General features: G+C 37.7%; 5 protein-coding genes across 5 annotated transcripts in view; 1 reads left to right on the top strand and 4 right to left on the bottom strand.

Moving 5' to 3' along the window:
* The window catches only part of LOC108607872 (stathmin), a 50,976-nt gene extending 47,351 nt beyond the window's left edge, over positions 1 to 3,625 (bottom strand). The window contains exon 1 of the mRNA XM_017998970.1: positions 3,577 to 3,625. Within this exon, the coding sequence (XP_017854459.1) occupies positions 3,577 to 3,604 (28 nt within the window). The 5' untranslated portion in view covers positions 3,605 to 3,625. The remainder of the gene's footprint in view (positions 1 to 3,576) is intronic.
* A 2,431-nt stretch (positions 3,626 to 6,056) lies between these two features.
* LOC108599532 lies at positions 6,057 to 8,814 on the bottom strand. Its single transcript, XM_017986420.2, has 5 exons — positions 8,505 to 8,814; positions 8,099 to 8,260; positions 7,222 to 8,040; positions 6,498 to 7,168; positions 6,057 to 6,445 (listed from the first exon to the last, which is right to left on the bottom strand). Exons 3-5 carry the CDS (start codon positions 7,227 to 7,229, stop codon positions 6,150 to 6,152), a joined length of 975 nt encoding a protein of 324 aa, XP_017841909.2. The 5' UTR covers positions 7,230 to 8,040; positions 8,099 to 8,260; positions 8,505 to 8,814; the 3' UTR covers positions 6,057 to 6,149.
* Positions 8,815 to 14,512: 5,698 nt separating this feature from the next.
* Positions 14,513 to 16,342, top strand: LOC108599002 (prolactin regulatory element-binding protein). The gene is made up of 4 exons (XM_017987101.2): positions 14,513 to 14,599; positions 14,658 to 15,596; positions 15,655 to 15,817; positions 15,877 to 16,342. The coding sequence occupies exons 1-4, from the start codon at positions 14,528 to 14,530 to the stop codon at positions 15,960 to 15,962; spliced, it is 1,260 nt and encodes a 419-aa protein (XP_017842590.2). The 5' UTR covers positions 14,513 to 14,527; the 3' UTR covers positions 15,963 to 16,342.
* A 575-nt stretch (positions 16,343 to 16,917) lies between these two features.
* On the bottom strand, positions 16,918 to 21,469 carry LOC108608067 (Krueppel homolog 1). Its single transcript, XM_017999258.2, is given in 5 exon segments — positions 16,918 to 17,721; positions 17,787 to 18,229; positions 18,231 to 19,067; positions 19,525 to 20,276; positions 21,209 to 21,469. Coding segments are annotated over 5 exon segments (2,481 nt in total). The 5' UTR covers positions 21,351 to 21,469; the 3' UTR covers positions 16,918 to 17,414.
* A 30-nt stretch (positions 21,470 to 21,499) lies between these two features.
* On the bottom strand, positions 21,500 to 22,200 carry LOC117134843. The gene has a single exon (XM_033293966.1). The coding sequence runs from the start codon at positions 21,764 to 21,766 to the stop codon at positions 21,500 to 21,502; it is 267 nt and encodes an 88-aa protein (XP_033149857.1). The 5' UTR covers positions 21,767 to 22,200.
* Positions 22,201 to 22,654: the final 454 nt, after the last annotated feature.

The following is a 22,654-nucleotide window of genomic DNA, read 5'->3' as shown; positions in this document are numbered from 1 at the left end:
TAACAGCAGGATAGCACTATATCAAAAACTAAGTAAATGCAGCTGCTGCAATGCATTTAAATTGAATACAAACTGTTAGTATTTTTAGCACAATAAGATTTAAAAATGTATAAGCTTTTATTATTTATAAAATAAGCTAACAAATGCAATTAAAAAAAATGATTGTTGCTTGAAACTTAACTATTAATAATAATAATATCTAAGCAAAGCAACTGAAGCACAGTTATGTATAAGCAATAGCAATGAGAGAAAAAATTAATAAGCTGTATATATCAATATCAGAGCATTTTAAATAAGCTAAACAATTATTCAAAGTTGCAATTGAACAGCCGACGATGTCACTCAGTCGGCAGTCAGCAATCAACTGATCAGCGCTGATTTTATCAGCAGAACTCACCCACACGAAGCTGTCACCTCGCCTAAGGCCGAAGCTTGCACGACTGCAACGAAGCTTATCGCGAGCGTCGCTGCCTTAGCGCGAGAGCAGCGCTGCCTGAGCGTGGGAAAATTTAGAATGCACGTCAGTCTTAGCTCAGACAGCAACCGAAGAAGATCGTGCGGGTGCATTGACTAATTTCACTTTGACTTTGACTTGACTTTGTGATTTGACGAAATTTAAGCTGGCAAGCAATATTTTGCTTGTTAAATTTCAATTATATTATGTTTATATAATAATCGTAATGATACTGCACAGATAAAATAATTTCAGCTACTAAACATTACAATTGCAAATAGTAGAACAATAATTGAGGATAATCAGCAAGTCTGAAAATGTTGTTTTATTTTCAATTATTTAAATTGAATTAAAAAACTAATAAATTCTTATAGTAAAAAATAAATAGTCATATACAATATGAAAAGTGCATTAAGTTAAAAACAAAAAGTTAAGTTGTTTGAATGTAAGCTAATTAAACAAATTTTGTATACAATTAAAAGCTGGATTATTATATAAAAGTTGGTCATTGCAAGTGTCAGGCTCTACTGCCTTTTATTTTATTTTTTGCCTAACACACACACACACACATACATATAAATAAAAAGCTGTCAGCAACATAACTAGCACAAAAGTTCTGCTGTGACTGATGTTGTAGCCCATTTGGCAAGGTTCTATGCAAAAATAAAATAAAAACAAATAGACAAACGCGGCATGTATTTTATTTTAATAAGCGCCCAATCAAGCTACAAACCAAAAAAAAAAGTAAATAAAAAACAAAGTAAACAAGAGAAAATATTGCTGCAGTTGCTGCCAAAAAATTTGATTTTCTTTTCACGACTCTGTTGCGGTCCCCAATGTAATTTACACGTGATTATCGCGTATATTTTGGAAATGGGACAACTTTGTTTCGACGACTGCTTTCAATATTCCGCACTGTTTGCTATATGTATTAAATATATTAGCATAGACGAGAAGCGAGGTAGACAAATAATAAATTCAAGCTGAGTACGTGACTCGCGTAAAAGACATTGCCTGCTTACCGGCGCTTCAGCGCATACATATTTAATGAGTCCTGTAGGATGCAGACTACAAATATATTGTGAGAATATCTTGTTGTGTAGCAAAATCAATAGCTGCTTAAATTCTGTCGAAATTTAATTTCACAGCAATAAAATTTAAAAGCAACAAAAATGTTTATTTATGCTATAGTCGTTGGGCTTACCTTTTTATACCTTTATTATCTTGCTTTTCGCCATGTCATTTCGGTTTAGCTTCCTTTTAATTTATTCAAGTATGAAACACTTTGTGTGCAATGACCTGAATTTAGATACATCAACTTTACATTAAGCACTTTTTGCTAAATGAAAAATTCGAATGCCAATGCCAGACATACTATATATATAGTTTACAATTGCTCAATGAGCCCAAGAGTCTTTATTTGTGTTCAGCAAACTTTCAGCTTCAGACTCAGCAAACGACAATAAATTTTCAAAACAAATTTTAGTTTTTGTTGTGGATTTTGCATAGAAATCTTGCAGCAGACATAGAAAACTTAATCCCAAAGCAATCAATTTTTACGCTTGTTTAATTTGTGCCCAGGCTTGGCAAATCAATGGCAATAGTTTAATTAAATGGCAGGGTGAATAATACTTTGTCTGGCGGCTTAGTTGGTAATTTGACCCGGTAGCGGAACTGTCAGCGGGATTTTTGGATTTGCATGCCATTAGCCCAACTAGCTAACAAGCATGTTGAAGTGCATTTAATAGCAACAAAGTGCAACAACCGCTGCTCCCGATCTCTACACAATAATAACAAATGCCAAACAATTTGCCAACTCATGAATTTGCCCAAGGAGAGAGCAGCGAGCTAAAGTGAATGTGCTGAAAGGGTCGTTGCTTCAGCGTCGTCGTGGCTTCCATAAAAGCAACGCGAAACGGAAGTGGTGACGGCTCTATTACCAGAGAGAGAGCAAGGGCGTCACTAATTTACAGTAGTGTTCAAAAATTCAAAATTTGTTTATAAACGTAGCAGTTTAGGTAAGTCAATCAATTTAATAAAGCAGCTGGCAAATTGAAGCTGCAAATTTCATATAGGAAAAAAGTATAAAAGATATACAGTTTATATATAGATATATGTATAGTTTAGCCTTTTTGTTATTCATGCTTACATTTTTAATGAATTTAAAGTGAATTTCATATACTTAGCTGTGCGCATATTATCGGAAAAATTAAACTTACTTCAGTACTATTATATTTTTATAAGAAACATTTACATGTAGCTTTCTAAATAGTGCCTTAAGCTTAAAACTAAGATTTGAAGACATTTCTTTCTTCTTAATTCAAAACGATCGTTAGCCAAGGCAATGCATCTATACAATTGTTAAATCCATACAACATGAGCGTCAATGGCTGCAAATCTCTGCATTTATTTCCTTTTTTTTTTTTACAAATATATATCTCAATGCAACTTCCGTGCGACAAAAGAGCGTTCGAAACTTCACCTAAGCACTTTATGTCATTTTCAATATAAAAATTGTCACAATGCTGCAACCTGGCAAAGGGGGTGGTGGCTGGGGTTGGTGTTGGTGTTGCAGCAACTTTACGCAACGAACAGCGTTGCCATTGTCTGCTCGTATATTTTGTAGACTATGCAGCGCATTGCTGGATGCGCATTCAATGTATTTAGGCTACAATGGGCCGTAATCTATGCCACTCGACTTGCAGTGGCGCCACAGTTTTGCATTCGCATTCGCATCTAGCAGATACTTTTACTCTGTGCAGCAACAACAACAACAAAAGCAGCTTTATGCTTATGCCCGAAAGTGCACAGCGCATGAATTTCATTTTATTTGCCTTTGCATTTTTATGATTGCTATGCAAATGCGCCGCAGCTCGCAAAACTATAAAAACAAAAACAACAACAACAGCAATAATAATAATACATGTTAACAACAACTCCAATCTGAAACGCAACGAGGCGCAGCGTCTTTTGTTTGGTGGGCGTTAACCACACTGAGTGCATATAAAAGAGCTGCACAATAAACGAAATATTAAATATTAAAACCACAAGCAATTGTTGTCACAGCATGAGTAATTAAAATTAAAGTAATTGCAATAAAAATAAAATGGATTAACACTTACCTTCAACATCAACAGTATTGTTCACCATTTTGTATTATTTAGCGTCGAAGATTTATATAAAAGTTAGAGCAATTACGGCTAAAATGTAATAAAATAAATGATAAATTAAAAAAAGTCTACCTTACGCTACAAATAACTAAAAAATGCCATGCTATGCTTAAATTCATGCTGTGTCAAATAACTTTTGCACCACTGTTTGCAAAAGTACGCAATGCACACGATAGAAACAGGAACAACTGGCGAACATCAGCAAACAAAGAGCAATGCCAATAAGAAGAGTGACAAGCAACAACAACAACTCGCTCATTACAGCAAACTCCACTTCAAGCAGAACCTGAAGCAGCAAAAGGCAACAAAGCGTGGGCAAAGGAAAAGCAGAGGCTGCTTTTTTTTTTTGTTACTGTCAGGGAAACGACAAAAACAACGAGAACAACAACAACTGCTGAAGTCGTTGGCGTCTGCGTTCTGCAGCTGCTTTGTGTTGCTGTTTTTATTTACTGCAATTGCGCAGCAGCGAAAAAGGGACTGCAAAAGAGTGCAATGCAAACTGGACAACACTTTTTTTCACTCGTTTTAAACTTCGTTCGCTTACCAGTATTTTTAGCTGCAAGTATCCACAGAACTTTTTACAAATGTTTATTTTGTTCACACTACGTGCAATTTATTATTAATAATTTAACGTTAACGGTTTACGAGTTAGGCACTTTGTATTTTATTGTTTTAAGCTTTTTCCGCAAGTAATATGCGTACCGACACGATCAACGTTGAAAAAACGAATGAGCAGAAAAGGCGCCGTTAAGGCTGCTTTGTAATGCTGATCGCACAGTGGGCTGCAATGCGACAAACACTTTCACAAACAATGTAGTAGTAACAATTGTGTTTAATTGTATTTAATTATATTAATTATGCAGCATTAAGGTTTAAGCTACTTAGCATAACTTGATTTTTATAAATAGTTAAAACAATGATAAATATATTGCATGTGCAAGCGCAAATGTTTCTCATATTCACTATTATTGGTCACTGTGCGCAGTCGCAGCTGTGCATTGTATTTGTTTTCTTTTTAAAGGAGCTGCTACAGGCATACATATATATTTTGTATATGCCTTTACTTATACTTACTCTTATACTTACTAATAGCAAAAAGTGCGAGAGAGATAACAGCTGTTGTTCTACTTGCTGTTGATCAATTCAAACGGTTAAAATTCAAATGACAATTTCAAACTTCAACGGCGGTTTGCCAAAACCAGTTGCCTTGAGTGCGAAAGAGAACACAAGCTTAGAAGGTGATGAGCATAATTTTCGGCAGGTCGACAAGCTTCCCATAGCTCAATTAGTGCGCTTTTTTTTTTGTTTGCTTGTTTATTTATTTGCTTGTTGCTATTGTTATTGCATGAAATCATCACTTAGATTTATGGCATACATACATATACGTTTAATACAATAAAAAGAGATTTCTAGCGTTATCAGCAAAAGGCCATGAATCAGGAAAAGTAAACTGCATATTGCTTGCAGATAACCGTTACGTCAGTGTAATAGCCTGACCTAAGTATAGTAAAGCCCAAGTGCACTGAACTCTAGTTACCCACAACTTAATGAGCTGAGACCTACTTAAAAGATAAAGAAAGCAAATTCGAACAAAGCAAAATTTCCACCTACACGTTAGATAGCATTAGTGTTTCGAATAGAGCGCGTGGGGTTATAAGAGTTTAAATACATTTATTTATGACAAATTCAATTTTAAAAATGCTGCACAAATACATCTTAAAAAGTGAAATTTGATCAAATTGAAGTGAAAAACTTGTTCAAGAAAATTATAAACGCACCTCCAGCCGCCAATGCAGGGAACTATTTAAACAGGTTTAAAGTGCGTAGACAGATTTAATGCCGCCGGTGCAGTGGCACCAAACAAATTGCGCGACACTTTTCATTTTCACCTAAGCTGCATCTCAATACATATAGAAGAAAAACATGACTGCGATTTGCATGTGCGTGTTTTCCTTTATTAATTATAGCTTATGGCGACGAAAAAGAAATTCAAAGCCAAGTTTTAATCTCAGTTTTATTGCAGGCTGCATCCCGCGACTCCACTGCAGGCGCCGGCCGTCTTACCTTTTGCGGTTAAACAAAAGCAGAAAGCAAAATCAAAGACAAGGCAGTTGACTCACAAAGACGACGACGACAGCAACAACAAAGAATGGGAAATGTCTGATTGAATAAATAGGGGGTGAGAGGATTGTGTGTTGATAATAAAAAGCCATAATTGACATCAGCAGAGCAGCGACCGAAGCTGCGCTGCCTTATTTGGCAGTTGCTCAAGGAGAACTCAAGCTGGAATACTTGTTCCGGGAGGCTTCGAGCAAGAGCAAGCACTTCAAGTATCTTTCTTACTATAAGCCAGACTTGATACCAGTTTGAAAACCTTTTTTTTTATATACATAAGAGTTATTTTTATTTAAGTAACCACATAGGATCCCAAATTTAATTTAGTTTTATTATTAAGTGGCGCATGCTGGAGTGTATTATAGGTACTTACAACTAACTTACGCTTGATTATAAATAATTAGTTTAGCCTACTTGCTATTAGCTCTCATAAGCACCAATTTTTCAAATGGATAATCGCAGAGATCCTGCTCCTTTGAATATCTTATTATATGCATAAATGATAATAGTCTTTCCACAGGCGCTGACGAACTTAATGGCGTATTATACTTTAAGCCTAAATCATGCAGCAGCGTATATTTCTGCAGCACCTCAAAACCAGTGCCAGCATCCTGCAGATAATTCTGTAGCTGTGCTTCAACATCCTCTGCCAGCTTTGTCGCAGGCGCTATGGGCGAGGGCTGTGAGGCGTCCAGATCACTTGTTTCTATAAATGAAAAATTAGTTTCCATGTCATTTCATGTTATGTCATAACTCACCAATATCATCAAAGTCATAGAAATCATCCTTTTTTTGAGAAGCTGCAGCCAAATTGTAGCAATGCTCAGCTGCCTTAGCATGTCGCATAGCTTCAGATATAATCAGCTTGTGTACATCCTCAGCTCGGCGTTGATGTACTGAAACTCTGGCTAAAGCATTGAACCAACGCATTTTGACGCTGGGACAAAGCACAGAGGCGATGATAGCATTGTGTGCATCGTCCGCTAATGTTAAATATTTAGCAAAGCGTGCTTTCAACTTCAGCTGTAGTGCAGTTAAAATATTTCTTAAATCAATAACTTCGCCTGCATCGGAAATTCTTTTGAGCTTAATGCACAGCGAGGTCAGGGCGGGTATAAGACAGCCATAGTACAAATTGCTTTCCATTTGTAGAAAATCTATGGTTGAAGCTATGGGCGTCATAACCAAACGATATTCCTCCAAATACTGTATATCATTGGGTGAAAAACAAGAGTTATGCAAGGATAATTTGCTACACAGCTCGGAAAGCTTTTCCTTATGCAGTAAAATGCAGCAAATTGCATCATAAATCGAGTTCCATCTGCTGAGCGTAGGAGTTATCAAAGCTTCACCCAAAACATTAGTAATAATGTCATTTGACTTGGGACAACTAAACTTTTGCCAAAGCGCGCTGCACTTTTTCAAATATCTGCAAGTTGAACAAGTTAGCATTTATTTATATGATAAGTAAGCATATCCTACCGTGACATGTCTTTGTTTTAATGATGGATCCTCATCGAGCAACTGCATATAATCAATGGAAGCCACTAAACTTAGCGTGTGACTAGCACACTGTATTGGATTGGGCAGCAGATTGTTTGGTAATGTTACAGCTTCACTTTCAAGCTCAGACAGACTATGCTGCATTTTAATACCAAAGCTCTTAATTAATTTAGCATAATTGGCACAGTTGTCTGTGGCATTGGCTACAATTTTTAAATTATTTAGCTCATACTCTGTGTTAATGCGACTTATCATTGCCGAAATATGCTCAGTGGTCAACTCCTTTGGTAATAACTTGCAGGCCAATGCAGCAGATTTGCTTTTGTAGTTTTTATCCAACCAGTGACATGTGTAGCCAAAGTAGCTACGCTCTCGAGTTGACCACAGATCCGCAGTAGTGCATATATATTTTTGATTGGCAATCAACATTTTAATGTTCTTCTGCATTTTGTTGAAGTGATCGTCCAATAGCATTTCCAATTTATCACGACTCATAACCGTCAAATGTGTGCCCTCAAACATGCTGCGAAAACTGGGCTTCTCCACTGTATCCAATGGCAATGCCGCATCAATTACATAGCTTACAACGCGATTATCGAATGAATCTGTATCTGGTGTCTCGGGTACTTCAGCATTTCCAGTTTGTTTGGCATTTACAAACTCTGCATGTATCTCAAAGTGCTTCAGTCGCAGATGTTTTATGAAATTTGATGTTACTTTTGTAAATCCCTTAATACGTGCATGGCAAGCATTACAGGTGGCACTCACAGCTCCCGGTTTTACATTGTAATCTGCTACCTAATTAAAATATAAAAGTCTTAATCAATGCCTGCAGTTTTCTAAATTAATTTCTTACATGTTCAATATTGCCAAAATATCGAAATATTTCTGGTAATTTGGACTCGCCGGATGCATGTCTTTTCCGTTTTGGTGCATACATTTTTCCACGTGTATAACTAGTATTGAATTCTCGTCTTGCAACAGCAACTTCCAAGGGTAAATCATACCCTACCATGTCCTAAGAAAAAATCAAAAATATATAATCACAAAAATAAAATGCATTATCATTGAAAAAGCAAGTAATGTCACTGCCTTTCATTCTCTTTGGAAAAAACACGTATACTAAAGGTAATTACAATTCATTAGCATTACAAATGTAATAATAATGAAAATTAATTAACGGTAATTAACTGAAACACGTTTGAGTGTGTATGTACTCATGTTTGTCCATACGTGTTTTTCTTATAGAAATCTTTAATTACCTCCGTTTCTTCATAGGATCTCTGCTGCCTTGCTGCCATCCAGTGGTCTGCCGCAGCTCCTCTCTGCCAAATAACTCTCACGTCCTGCTCATGCTCCATGTTAATTGCTTGCATTTGATTACTTTGTTGCCGTTGCCAATTTAAGTGCTCTGCGTAAAACTGTGTTGTACACTCCTCCGCTTCCGTTTTAACGCAGGTCCCATCCGTTGCGTTTCCTATACTCAGCATTCTTGCAGACAGTAAGTTATAATTGGTAATTCAGTAAGTAAGCTAAATTACTCAAGAGAAAAACTTGTAAACAATTATTTTCGACATGAGAATGCCAACTCGCTTTAATGTTTGTGACAAATTGCTGTTGGAAGTGAATGCCAATTCTTTGAAGAGGAAGCGTGCCGCGCATTTTTAAAGCAACAGCTGTTAATTTTACAAGTACAAATCACATATTTTTGAAAAAACTATTTTACTTTTTATTTAAATTTGATTTATATAAAACAGATTAAGTGTTCGTAGCAATTGATAATTAATGAACTTATATATATTATTATTTTTATTTACAGGTTTCTTATATCAGCTAAAATGTGTTCATTATAGTTTGTGATATTTGTTTTCAGAAACGTAATTTTATTAGCTAAGTCAGGAGTTTTGCAGCGTTCTTCATTTAAAAGATTTTCTGCCACCAAAAACGCCTTTTCGGAGGCGGCGGTACTTGCCGGAACTGCTAAAATCTTGCAGCTAACATTGTACAAGTGTGGAAACTGCTCTTTATTACTACTCCACCATTGCAAAACATTAAACTCCTCACTATAGCTTATATTCATATTCAAATAAGCTTGCATTTCAATTTCTATTTTATGATGTATGTTGTAATCTTCGCTTGGCTGCATGTAGTCTGCAAATATTGAATCTGTTTGTGTATTAGGTGAAGGTATTGTATCTGTCATTTCCGTTGGATTCTTACAGGATGATTCTTCCATCATTTCTTTACACTCTTTGATTGTTTGATCTTTTTGATCTTTCGAGAATTGTGATAGTTTGTTAGTAGGTGGGAATAAAAAAAGGGCAATTCTATGAAATGCACTTAAGTTATTTTGAATTTCAACTTCCAAAGATTCCGTAATTGCAAGTTTAGTATTTTTCACAATTTCAATTTCATTTATATTAGCCATAGTCTTCTTTTTTAAATTGTTCATGTATGGTATAGTCAAGTGCAATGTTGGATAGTTATTTCCTTCTAGTTTTTTTTCACATTCCTCAAAAGGAGCAAGAAGTTCTGTAATTCCCTTTAAATGACTTAAGGCTATGTCTTGAGTTCTATAAACTTGGTTGGAACGTTCTAGCACGGTTAAAATTTGATCCCAGTTCAATTCAATTGATTTGAAAAGGTAGAAAATGGTGTTCCAACGATTTGGACAATAGCTCTTCAAAGTGGTCTCCAGGTATGAGTTGTTAGCTGATTTTTTTAAATATCGAACTAATTTGCTGCAGCTCTCCACAAGATCCAGCAAATCGGGAACCTCAATTAACACTTTGGCGATAACCTTGTTAATTAAATGCTTAACGCAATAAATAGTGTTAAGTCCTCTTTCTGTAGTATTTATCTTGATTTTCCGGCTAGTGACAATAATGGGGCTGTCCTTATTAAGATCACATTTAAACTCACCCAAAGTTTTTTCAATTGTGTTATAAATACAGTCACCTATTAGATTGTTTCATTAATATTGATATGTTAATTAATCACATAAGATATTTACCAGAATCTATTGATTTAATGGCTAGAAGACGATTTATTATAGTTCCTTCCTTGATATACTGTATTGTAAGTGATAGATATAATGTATTGTCATGAGTCAAAATGTCTGAGGTTATTCCGTAGCCAAACTTCTTGTGCGCCAATATTTCTTCTTGTATTTCATGAAAATGAGATTCGTACAGGTTTCTGATGTTTCTGGATATGATATCGGGGTGTGGCAGGAGTGTGTCTACGTTCACATTCTCCCCGTAGTTAGCACCAACCGATATGAAAAAATGTGCCAAATTTTTTAATCCAGCGTCGTCAATAATACTGAAGACATGTCCGTTTTTCATGGTCCATTCAGTCATTATTCGAGTGCATTTTTTTTTAGTTTCTATATCAACGTCTATTTCGGGACATCTAATTCCCCTAGCTCTTAGGACACATTTGTGCCTTGAAAGATTCGATGAGCTCCCTCGCACAAATCTAAGAATTTTAAAGCACGTTTTACAGCTAACTGCATCTGTCACCTCTACTGAATTTTCGTCAAGAATTTTCGCAAGCGTACTCCACATCAGGCTTTTTTTTCTCTCGACATCTATTAATTTAAACTCTCCTCTTAATAGTTTGGCCTTAATTGTTGCCACTCTGATTTTCCAAGCAGCGGCATCAAATGGTGATTCCTGCATAATATTTTAAATTAATCAAATGCATGTGTATCGCACATTATTGACTTTCATAATAGCGGACTGCGCGTATTTATGCAGGCCGCTAGTATTTATCATTTAAATGCGTCGTACTTTAAATAAATCTTTTATTACCTCTGCTTCTTCATAGGATGGTCTCTTTCTTTTTGGTATCCCATCTCCTTTCTCCCAAACAACTTTCACATCCTGGTCATGATCCATATTATATGTTTGCACTAGATTATTTTGTTGCTGTTCCCAATTTAAGGGATCTACTTCTAAGTCTGAACAATCCTCCGCTTCCGTTTTTAAGCAAGACTCATCTGATGCGTTTTCTATACTCAGCATTCTTGCAGACAGTAACTTATAATTGCTAATTTAGTAAAGTAATTACTACGTAAATTCCTTGACAGAAAAACTTGTAAACAATTATTTTTGATATAAGAATGCCAACCCGCAGTAATGTTTTTTATAAATTGCTGTTGGCAGTGAATGCCAATTGTTTGAAGAGGAAGAGTGCCGCGCATTTTAAACTCAACAGCTGTCAATTTTACAAGTACAAATCATTTTGCTTTTTTAAAACAAGTTAATTTTTTATTTAAATGTAATTTAAATTTATTTTAATAATAATATAAAACAGATAAGGTGTTCGTGGAAATTAATAATAATGAACTTAGATCTATATTAATTATATTTACAGCTTACTAATATCAGCTACATTTTGTTCATTGTAGTTTGTGATATTTGTGTCCAGAAACGTAATTTTATTAATTAAGTCAGCTGTTTTGCAGCGTTCTTCATTTAAAAGATTTTTAGCCACCGAAAACGCCTTTTCGGAGGCAGCAGTAGTTGCCGGAACAGCTAAAATCTTGCAGCTCACGTTGTACAAGTGTGGAAACTGCTCTTTATTACTACTCCACCATTGCAAAACATCAAATTCCTCAGTATAGCTTATATTGATATTCATATAAGCTTGCATTTCAATTTCTATTTTATGATGTATGTTGTAATTTTCGCTTGGTTCTATGTAGTCTGCAAATATTGAATCTATTTGTGTATTAGGTGAAGGTATTGAATCTGTCTTATCTGACTCAGCCATCATTTCTTTACACTCTTTGATTGTTTGATCTTTTTGATCTTTCGAGAATTGTAACAGTTTGTTAGTAGGTGGGAATAAAAAAAGTGCAATTCTATGAAATTTTTTTAAGCTATTTTGAATTTCCACTTCCAAGAATGTCATGATTGCAAGCTTAGTATGTTTGACAATTTCAATATCATTTTTCTTAGCCATAGACTTCTTTTTTAAATTGTTAATGTATGGTATAGTCAAGTGCAATGTTGGACAATTATTTCCTTCTAGTTTTTTTTCAAATTCCTCAAAGGGAGCAAGAAGTTCTGTCATACCCTTTAAATTGCTTAGGGCTATGTCTTGAGTTCTATAAACTTGGTTTGAATTTTTTAGCACATTTAAAATTTGATCCCAGTTCATTTCAATAGATTTGAAAAGGTAGAAAATTGTATTCCAACGATTTGACGAATAACTCTTCAAAGTGGTTTCCAGGAATGAGTTCATAGTTGATTTTTTTAAATATTGAACTAATTTTCTACAGCTCTTCACAAGATCCAGCAAATCGGGAACCTTAATTAAGACTTTGGCGATAACCTTGTTAATCAAATGCTTAACGCAATAAATGCTGTTAAGTCTTCTTTCTGTAGTATTTATCTTGAATTTTCGGTTAGTGACAATAATTGGGTTATCCTTTATAAGATCACATTTAAACTCGCCCAAAGTTTTTTCAATTGTGTTAAAAATGCAGTCACCTATTAGATTGTTTCATTAATATTGATATGTTAATTAAGCACATAATATATTTACCCGTACTCGAATCTATTGATTTAACGGCTAGAAGACGATTTATTATAGCTCCTTCCTTTATATATTGTATTGTAAGTGATAGGTATGATGTCTTGTCATCAGTCCAAATGTTTGAGGTTATTCCGTAGCCAAATTTCTTGTGCGCCAATATTTCTTCTTGTATTTCATCAAAATGACTATCGTAGAGGTTTCTGATGTTTCTGGATATGGTATCGGGCTGTGGTAGTAATGTGTCTACATTCGCATTCTCCCCGAAGTTAGCACCAACCGATATGAAAAATTCAGCTAAGTCTTTTAATCCAGCGTCGTCAATAATACTGAAGAAATTTCCGTTTTTCACGGAACTTTCGGTCATTATTCGAGTGCACTTCTTTTTTATTTGCGGATCAACGCTTAATCCGGGACGTCTTGCCTCCTTAGGCTTATCAGCCTCTTTCAACATTATGACACATTTGTGCCTGGAAATATTCGATGAGCTCACTCGATCATACTTAAGAACCTTATAGCACTTTTTACAGCCAACTACGTCTGTTATCTCTACCCCATTACCGTCAAGTATTTTTGCGATCGTAATCCACACCCGGCTTTTTCTGTTTTCCATATTTAAAAATGTACATTCTCCACTTAAAAGTTTTTCTTTAATTGTTGTCACTTTGGCTTTCCAAGTAGAGACATCAAGTGATGATTCCTGCATAACACTTCAAATGAATTAAATGTATGTATATTATCGCACATTGACTTTAATATAGCGGACTGCGCGAATTTATACAGGCCGGTAGTATTTAAGATATGTACGCCTCTTTGCTTTTAGTTAACTCATATTACCTCTGCTTCTTCATAGGACGACCTCTTTCTTTTTGCTTTCTCATCACCTCTCTCCCTAACAACATTCATATCCTGGTCATGATCCATTTGACGCTTACTACGCTCAGTAAATGCATAAATATGCAGAATGCAACTTATGTTTATAAATTCAGCAAGTTAAGTAAATTGTTTTAGAGAATATCCTATCAACATTTGTTGTTAAATGCGATGTGCGATATGACATGCCAACTCGGTTGAAGAGTAATCATAATGATTTAATTTTACAGTGAACAGTTATTGTTTGAAGAAGAAGAGAAGCGTGTGTTTCAAAATGGCTGTATATTGTAATTTTAGTGTAGGACAACAGAAAACGAATTATGATACACTTTTTCATAGTTGCTTAAATTAAGTTTTAACCATTCATTTAGTTTTAGTTTACTTATTATATTTATTTTGAACTGTTAGAGCAGTCCTGCCAACTCCTTGCATATAACGGAGATAAACAGCTGTTTGATGCTGTCACAAGAAGACTTGCGACAGCCCTACTATATCGTTTAGCTGTGAGTGACAAAAACAGTTGCGTTGCTGTGTGAATGACCAAATCGGGTCAAGTGTACGTGGATTTTTGATGACTTTCACGACACCGACTAAACAATTTGAAAAACAGTTATATTATTAGTGTTAATAATAAAACAATGCACAGAAGTAACTAGCGCATCAACAACAACAGCAGCATTGCAGAAAAAAATTCAAGTCGTTAGCAACGTTAGCAACCAGAGACGTGGGGCCGTCTGATTCAGAATTGAGCTGATAAAGGCCAACCACAACAAATTAGAGTGCAACATTTGGTTATAATTATGCTGTGTGACTAGAGTTTGAAATGATTGACTTTGGACATTTGGTGTTCCCATTGTATGCAGTGGATATGCTAACAAGTCGACATATATTGGTGGCGGGTGGCGGTGGCTCAAGCAAGACAGGCGTAGCTAATGGCTTTGTAAGTGGGTCGCAGCTTACGCTCAATACGTAAGTTTTTAACGATTTTTTTGTTGCAGGAAATCTATGAACTGTATCACAATGGCAGTCACTTTTGTGCGGAGGAGGTGCTGCGCCATGAGACGGGCGCCAATGTGGTCATGAACTTTGCTGTACGCAATGGCGGCCGACGTGCCTATCTATGCGCTGGTCAGGAGGCGCACTGTCAGATGTACTTCGTGCAGCCCCGCATTGAATGCGAGGATGAAGCGTTAGCGGAGGGCAAGAAGCCCGCGCCTGTGGAGCGGCCGCATGAAAACGGTGTGAGACAACGCGGCGCAGGTGCTGCACACTCTGGCGTAGAATCGTTACCCAATGGACACAATAATGCGCCCACAGCGGCGGATGTCCTAAAGCAGTTTCGGCGTCTACAGTTTGACATACAAGCAGCGGATGTGGTGCAAACTGATTTCCTAAAAAATGCAGAGCCACTGCAGCGTGTGGTGCGCATTAGCGGCAATGGACGCCTCATGGCCACTGGCGGTACTGATGGCCAGCTACGTGTCTGGAGTTTTCCTCAGCTTACAATGAGTGCGCAGTTGCCCGCGCATAGCAAGGAAATCGACGATTTAGACTTTAGCCCCGACTGCAAATATATTGTAAGCATTGCCAAGGATGCTCAGGGATTGGTTTGGAATCTGGAAACAGGCAAACTGCAACATAAGCTGCAGTGGCAAACACCTGAGGGCGCCAAGTACTTGTTCAAGCGCTGTCGCTACGGCACTGTGGAGGCACACAAGGATAACTATCGCTTGTTTACAATTGCAAATCCCCTAGGCAAAGTGGGTAAGCAGCGTGGCTATCTGCAGCAATGGGATTGCGGCACTGGACAGCTGCGCGCTTCTGTAGCCGTAGACGAGAGCCTGTCCTCGCTTGCAGTGCGAGATGATGGACGCTTTGTGGCGGTGGGCACCATGTTCTCCGGCAGCGTATCCATGTACATAGCATACAGTTTGCAGGTGAGTCTCTAACTGCATAGACATGTGCTCAGATAATAACAATCTTTATTTGCTTTAGCGTGTGCTGCATGTTCCTCATGCTCACTCGATGTTCGTGACCGGATTGCAATTTCTGCCTATAACGAATGAGGAGGGCCCGCCCATTAGCAGCGACACTGAAGCCGCTGTGCTCTCCATATCCGTAGACAATAAAGTTTGTATACACAGCCTGGCGCAAAGACGTAAGTAATTAAGTGCAATCATTTATTTTATTTCACTACAAGTTATTTTGCCTTTTTAGGTACAATGCCAGCCTGGTTGGCCATCGCCTTTATGGTCGCCATGATTTTCATTGTGTTTGTGTTGTGCTCATACATTGGCATCTGAGACAAAACAATTTGCGTTTATTAGTTCATAAAAAACAGTGTGTTTAGTTTTGTAACCGCGACCTCCACTAATTAATTTAAGTGTATAGTTGTGCCCGGCTGCCTTATCTCTAATTCTATTTTGCAATATTCTTTGTTGTATATTATAACTTACCCTCTTTACGTTTCTTCTCAAATTTAATTGTTAACACTACATAGTTGTAATTTCCTTTATAATAGCATTGATAAAAACAATAATTAAATTCAGGTGAATGAGCTGCAACGACCTTAGTTTTATTTTAAGCGCGGCGCCATTTTCTATTAAGCTGCTGTTAGCCTAACAGGCCGCTAACATAGGCTTTAAGCATTCACACGAACGCGCAGAGTGCGCGCGTTGTTTAAAAATTTCCCCAAACGCCATTAAATTAGAATTCCAGTTGTGCATTTTATTTTTGACGCAATTGTTTTTATTATTTGCATTTGCGCTTAGTTTAAATATTTCATGCTACAATTTATAACTATATTTAATATATTATTACTTAGCGTTTACAAAAAATTATTTATGGCGCATCTGAACATGCGTTTGACATTAGTTACTCATTCCTTTGTTGTTATTCTCATATTTGTTGTTTTTGTTTTTGATAAATTTAAACTTAATTACGCTTGCTTGCTCTTTGCTTATCAGTTCATTATTCTCCGTATTGTAAGTATAATAAAATAGTTGTGTATTTTTATTTTGTTTTGTTGACCATTTCAAGTGTACTTTAGCTGATGTTGTGTTTTTTAAATGATTTTTTAGTTTTGCATGATCTTTTTTATGTTTTCTTTTGTATAAAATATAAAATGCATATCAAATTGTTTTTAAAGGATTACTTAGATGTAATGATTTCAGGGACGCGCGTTTTATAATTAATTCATTGCATTTATAAATATGTATGTATGTATTGTATTACAATTAAATGTAAATAAATTGTATGTATGTATTTGCTGCCAATATGGCCTTAATTAGCATAAATTAATTTTGTTTTAAGAGGTATGCAAGTAATATAATTATTCATAATATTATTGTTTATGGTTTTTTTTGAGGGCGTGCTGCGCCTTAATGTTTACATTTGTGTGATGCAATTTCGCTTAATGCCAAACGAAACAGGAAATTAAAGATAAGAAGAAGCACACAATTGACAAGAATTAAACAAATGAAACAAACAACAAAATTGATGATGCTCAAGCAAACATAGTTAACTATATAAACATAATAGTACATTAGTTAATTTAAATAAACAAATTTCTCGCATTCTTTTATAATACTTTTGGCATTTCTTGCTGCTAAATTAAAGAGACAAACTGAAGTTTGTATCTGTGTGTGTGTATGTATGTATGTGTGTGTGTGTGTTTAGCTCAAAGTAAAACTAATTTCAGTTAGAATTTGTTAAACAGTCTTTATGCTGATTGGTTGCTTAGAGCGCCACGCCCACTACGATGCCTTGGCGAACTGTATAACCGAACTCATGCGCATCACCTTGTTGCCCCCATCCCCCCCAGCAGCAGTTGCTGCAGCCGCAGCTGTGGCCTGTGCCTCGCCAGCGCTATTGATTGGATTGGATTCAGCTTCATTCATATAATGCTTGCGCTTGCGCAGCGGCAAAGTCATAACATTGCGATCGGCCATCATTAAGGAATCACTTTCCGGCGAGCTGCTGCGCTCCGGCGACTCGGTGCTGGAACGCAGACCAATGGCCGCCTCCACACGACGCACTATATCCGGATTGGGCAGGGCAGATCTAAAGCAGAAATCAAGAGTTAGTTGAGCTACAATGCGGCGACTCAAAGTGTCTGGAATACTTACTCATACTTGGGCACTGGCGCATAGCCTTTGTGTAGTCCGTGACGCGCCAGATCGCCGCGCTTGAAATGCTCAATAAGCACATTGGCTTCATGCGTATCATCATAGTTGGCCGCCAGATCGCTGACATGCAGCGTAGGCTGTGCTGTGGGCGTGGGCGTGGCAGCATGTCCACGTCGCAGCTGCATCATTTGCAGCGCAGCCGTTTGCACATCATCATCCTCAACAACGATGTCATGATCGCGTCTGGCCAAACTGGCGGCCTCAAGCAGCGCTGGATTGATGGAGTTCGAGGAGCTGCTGCTGGGCTGCTGTGGCTGCAGTTCCAGCAAGCTGGCATGCTGAGCTGGATAGTAAAGCGCTGGCGTCGGCGCCTGCTGCATGCTCAGATCTGTGGGCAGCTCCTCATCGATGTAGGAAGGCGCAGCTGGCGCGCTAGACACGCACGCTGTCACGACTAAGTGCATCCGGTTCTTGCAGCGCCTGCGGCGGCGTCATATATTGCGGTGACGATGCTGCCATGCTGCTGGCTTGGGAATACGTAGAGCTCACCGAGCTGGGCGACAACGGAGCAGCAACGACTGTCGCCTTGGCGCTGCGTGCTTGACGCGGTTTCTTCACCGCTGGCGGCGAACTGGGCGGCGAATTGTTGCTGTTGTCCGAATTGCTGGCAATGCTGGAGCTGGAGCCATTGGCGGCTGCAACGGCAGCGGCCGCTGCTGCTTCGACCTCATCGTCGGGCAGCTCATTGGCATGGCCCTTGATGTGCGCCTCCATTTCCTTCTTGTTCTTAAATGTTTCATCGCAAATGGTGCACTTGTAGCACTTTGCCCCATAATGTTGCACGCGATGCAGCTTCAGCACGTGATTGTAGCCAAAGTCACGCAGGCAGATGTCACAGTGGTAGGGCTTCTCGCCCGTGTGGGTGCGCGAGTGCACTTTGAGCTGCTTGGAGCAGGTGAATCCCTTGCCGCAGCCCGGCTCCGGGCACTTGTACGGCTTCTCGCCGGTGTGCGTGCGCATATGGATGACCAGCTGGCCGGACTGTATGAAAGTCTTCTCGCAGACGGAGCACTTGTGCGGACGCTCACCCGTGTGGATGCGCATGTGGCGATGCAGTTTGCCGGAGTGCTCGAAGGCTCGGCCGCATACGTCGCATTTATACGGACGCTCCTTGGTGTGGATGCGTCGATGCACCTGCAGGTTCTCCTTCACGCTGAACAGCTTGTGGCAGAACTCGCACTCGAACGGACGCTCGCCAGTGTGGGTGCGATAGTGACGAATCTATAAATAAAAAGTTTAATTAGTTATAACTTTAAACATTTTTTAATGATTCATTAGTTAATAAACCAAATTCTTTGAATTTATTTTTAACTACAACAGTTCTTGCTTATTGAATTTTAATATTTATGTGCAAGCAAAATAATAAATTATAATTTATATTTTATAATTTTTAATTATCACCTGTTCATCTGTTTCTTGTTATTTATTTTTTGATTGACTTTAATTTGTTTTCAAAATTGTTTCTGACTAAATTTTAACATAACTTTATGTTTTTCTTTTTTATACACTTTGACATTTTTTTAAATATATAATCTTATTAATTTTAAAATTTAATTCAAGCATTTATTTTTAATTTTCTTATGTTTTCTTTGTTTAAATTTATATTTTTAATTTATTTATTTTTTAGTTATATTTTCATTTTGCCTAATTATTTATTTATTTATTTTTGGTTACTCACCAGTCTCGCTGGCACCGCAAATGTCTTCTGGCACACATTGCACTGATAGGGATCGGCGCCGGCTGCGACATTGGGCAGCGGCTTGATCGTCGGACTCTTTGGTATGCCCACCGGCAGACCCGCCTCGTTCAGCTCAATGGGCTGTGAGCTGGCGCTGGAGCTAGCGACGGCCATGACGGCACCACTACCACTGCTGCTGCCCTTGAGGCCCATGGCCAGCTCCGCATTCTTGGCATGCGACTTGGTGTGGGACGTGTGGGCGGATTTGCTGCCAAAGGTCATGCCGCACTGCTCGCACTTGAATTGAGGTTTGTTGGGCTTGCGAGCGGGCGCAGCTGATGCAGGCATCGCCTTGGCTGTGGAGGCGGAGGCGGGCGTGGCAGCTGCATATGACAGTGGCAGCTCTGTTTTGATACGTTGCTGTGTTGCTGTCGTTGCTGCTGCTGTTGTTGTTGTAATACTATCATGTTGTTGTTGTTGTTGCAAATTTAATTGATAATTGGCAAGTTGTTGCTGCTGCTGCTGTTGATGTTGTTGTTGCTGCTGTTGCTGTTGCAGCTGCAATTGTCGCTGCTGTGGCGTCTGCAGCAGCTCGTATTGCTCATGCTGACCGCTAGGTGGTGCCACATTGAGGCCAACACTGCTTGTTGCTGTGAGTGGCGTCTGTAGACAGAACTGCGTCTGACTTGGTTGCTCCGTCTTTATGAGCAGCTGATTAGCGGAATAATATACCATGTTGGTTGTGGATGAATCTATAAAACAAATAAATAATAAAAATAAAATATAAGTTACAAAACTTGGTAAGAATTTGAATGCTTTTAGATAATTTTAAAATCAATAAAACAGAGCTACTTTCTTTAATTTACAAACATTAATTTCTTAAATAAAAATGTTATAAATTAAACTCTTGAATTGCTATCAAGAATTTTGAAGATTATATTCATATTATTGCGATATATATTCTATGTATTTTAATACTGATTTAGTAAAATGTGTTTCCTATTTGATTTAATTGTTCGCTTATTTTCATTTCTTCAATTCGGTAATTTTTACAATACAAAAGAAATAAAACTTTTTCCTAATGAGAGAATATTATTGCGTATTTACATATTTCTTGTTTTACCTTAACTTAGGATCTTTTATCTTTTTTTCAGATGAAAATTATATACAACGCAGAAGACATAAAATTGAACCCAGTCCACCGAGTGGTTGTAAGAAAAACCTGTAAGGGTTCGGGGAGCTCTACTGGCTGCGCTAAAAATGAAAATGGAAATGGAAAAAAACCACCCTACGCAGCTCATACTACGCAATTTTTGTTATTGCCGGCGCAAGTTTTTCCAAAAAGAACGCAATAAGCTTGGTAAGGAAAAGCTACAGAGAGTGGGGGGAGGGAGAGAGAGAGAGACGTCAACTACGCAATAGATTGAATGGTAAGTTCTAGAGTCGTAGCACCCCGCTGAGTGTTATGAAATTTCCCCAAGTTAGGGAAATTATTTGCAATCTAAGCTCTAATAACCGGCATTTCCCAAATGCTCACAACTCTCTGTTGTTTGTTTATTATGCTGCGCCTCCCCACTCGCCCTGCCTCCTCCCACGCTTATTAGCAAAAAGTGCGTATACCCAAAACAAAATGGCGTACTCTTTATACGCCCACACTATACAACTTTTTTTCTCGTTTCATTACCTTTATCATTTGTTTTCTTTTGTGCTGCTTTTGTTTTATTTTTAGATATATCCAGCAGTTCCGTGCCCGATTTGTTGAGCACATCCTTAATCCAATTTTGCTTGGATGTCCAAGTCTTTTTCTCAGTATGGCGTTCAGTCATGTTTAATTTTTGATTTTATGTTTGCAGTCCATATAAATTAGTCTTGAGAGTTGTTCTTAAGTTGAGATCTTTGTAAACTACACTTTTTGTTTTTAATGTTTGTAAATCAGTCCAAAGCAGTCTTGAATTTTTGTCGATTAGTTCATTATTTAAACAATTATGTTCATTTTGCGCGTTATCTTCTGCTTGATGACAGTTTTCTTTATAATTTTTATAATCTTTTTTAAGTCTTTGCACTGCTGCATGGGCGAGCGTTGTACAATTTGATAGTTATAGTTATAACGATAGGGATTATTATAACGTTGCTGATGCTGTTGTTGTTGCTGATGCGTTGAGCTGATCTGAGCGCTCTGGGATTTATTCATGCGCATTTTTCTAAACGATCTCAAGATATCGTTCATATAGAAATCTGTCATCTTTAAGCTCCATTAACACAAACAATTTCACGCACAAAACAACACGCACACACACACACTCACTAAAAAGGGGGCGTTGGGGGGGTGTGGTCAGCTCACATTGCCGCGCTAGAAGTTACACGTTCACGGGTGCACCGCAGACTGGTGGGTGAGTTGCCGAAAAATCAGCTTTGAACCCAAAGAACCCAAACCACCACCAAAAAAATAAAATTTCCCTCAAAAGCGGCCCATTGATCTGAGAATTTCCCACAAAAAAGTGCGCGACGCACATTCTCAATTGGAAAAGCAAGTTTTTCCAAGCGTTAGAGGGAAATATTTGAGTGCTTTTGTTTTTGAGTTGTTCATATTTGAGTTGATTCTGACAATGAGTCATGATTTGAAATCTTATCGGAGTTTGCAACATTTTTTGATTTGCTACTTAGTCATGCTGAGTTTTAAACACTAATCTACATAAAGCTACGACATATATGTGTATATATATATATATACATATAATTTATATATGCGATAAGATTTCAGCAACCTAACGCAATATATTCAACGTTCTGTATTTCAAAATTTATAAAAATATATAAGTAAATGTCATAAGCTTTAAAAGATAAATTACCTATAGCTAGACAAACTATTTATATTTTTACCTTGCTACAACAAATGTGTTTGTTGTTGTTTCATTTTTTTTTTTGGGAGCTACGCAAGTTCAAAAAACTTTTTCAAGTTGTTTGTGCCTCACACAATTCGTTAAACTAGCGCAAAAGTTCATTAACATTCGACACAAAAACTATTTTTGTTGTCTCGTGGTATAAACGAAATAAAATACGAGCAAGCGATCAACGCAAGTTCCCGCTCTCTCCCCCTCTCTCTCTCTCTCTCTCTAGTCGTAAGGTAAGC

Source organism: Drosophila busckii, chromosome 2L (assembly GCF_011750605.1).
Source record: "Drosophila busckii strain San Diego stock center, stock number 13000-0081.31 chromosome 2L, ASM1175060v1, whole genome shotgun sequence".
In the NCBI taxonomy this organism is placed as follows: Eukaryota; Metazoa; Arthropoda; class Insecta; order Diptera; family Drosophilidae; genus Drosophila; species Drosophila busckii.
This window is presented reverse-complemented; position numbering and strand designations above follow the sequence as displayed.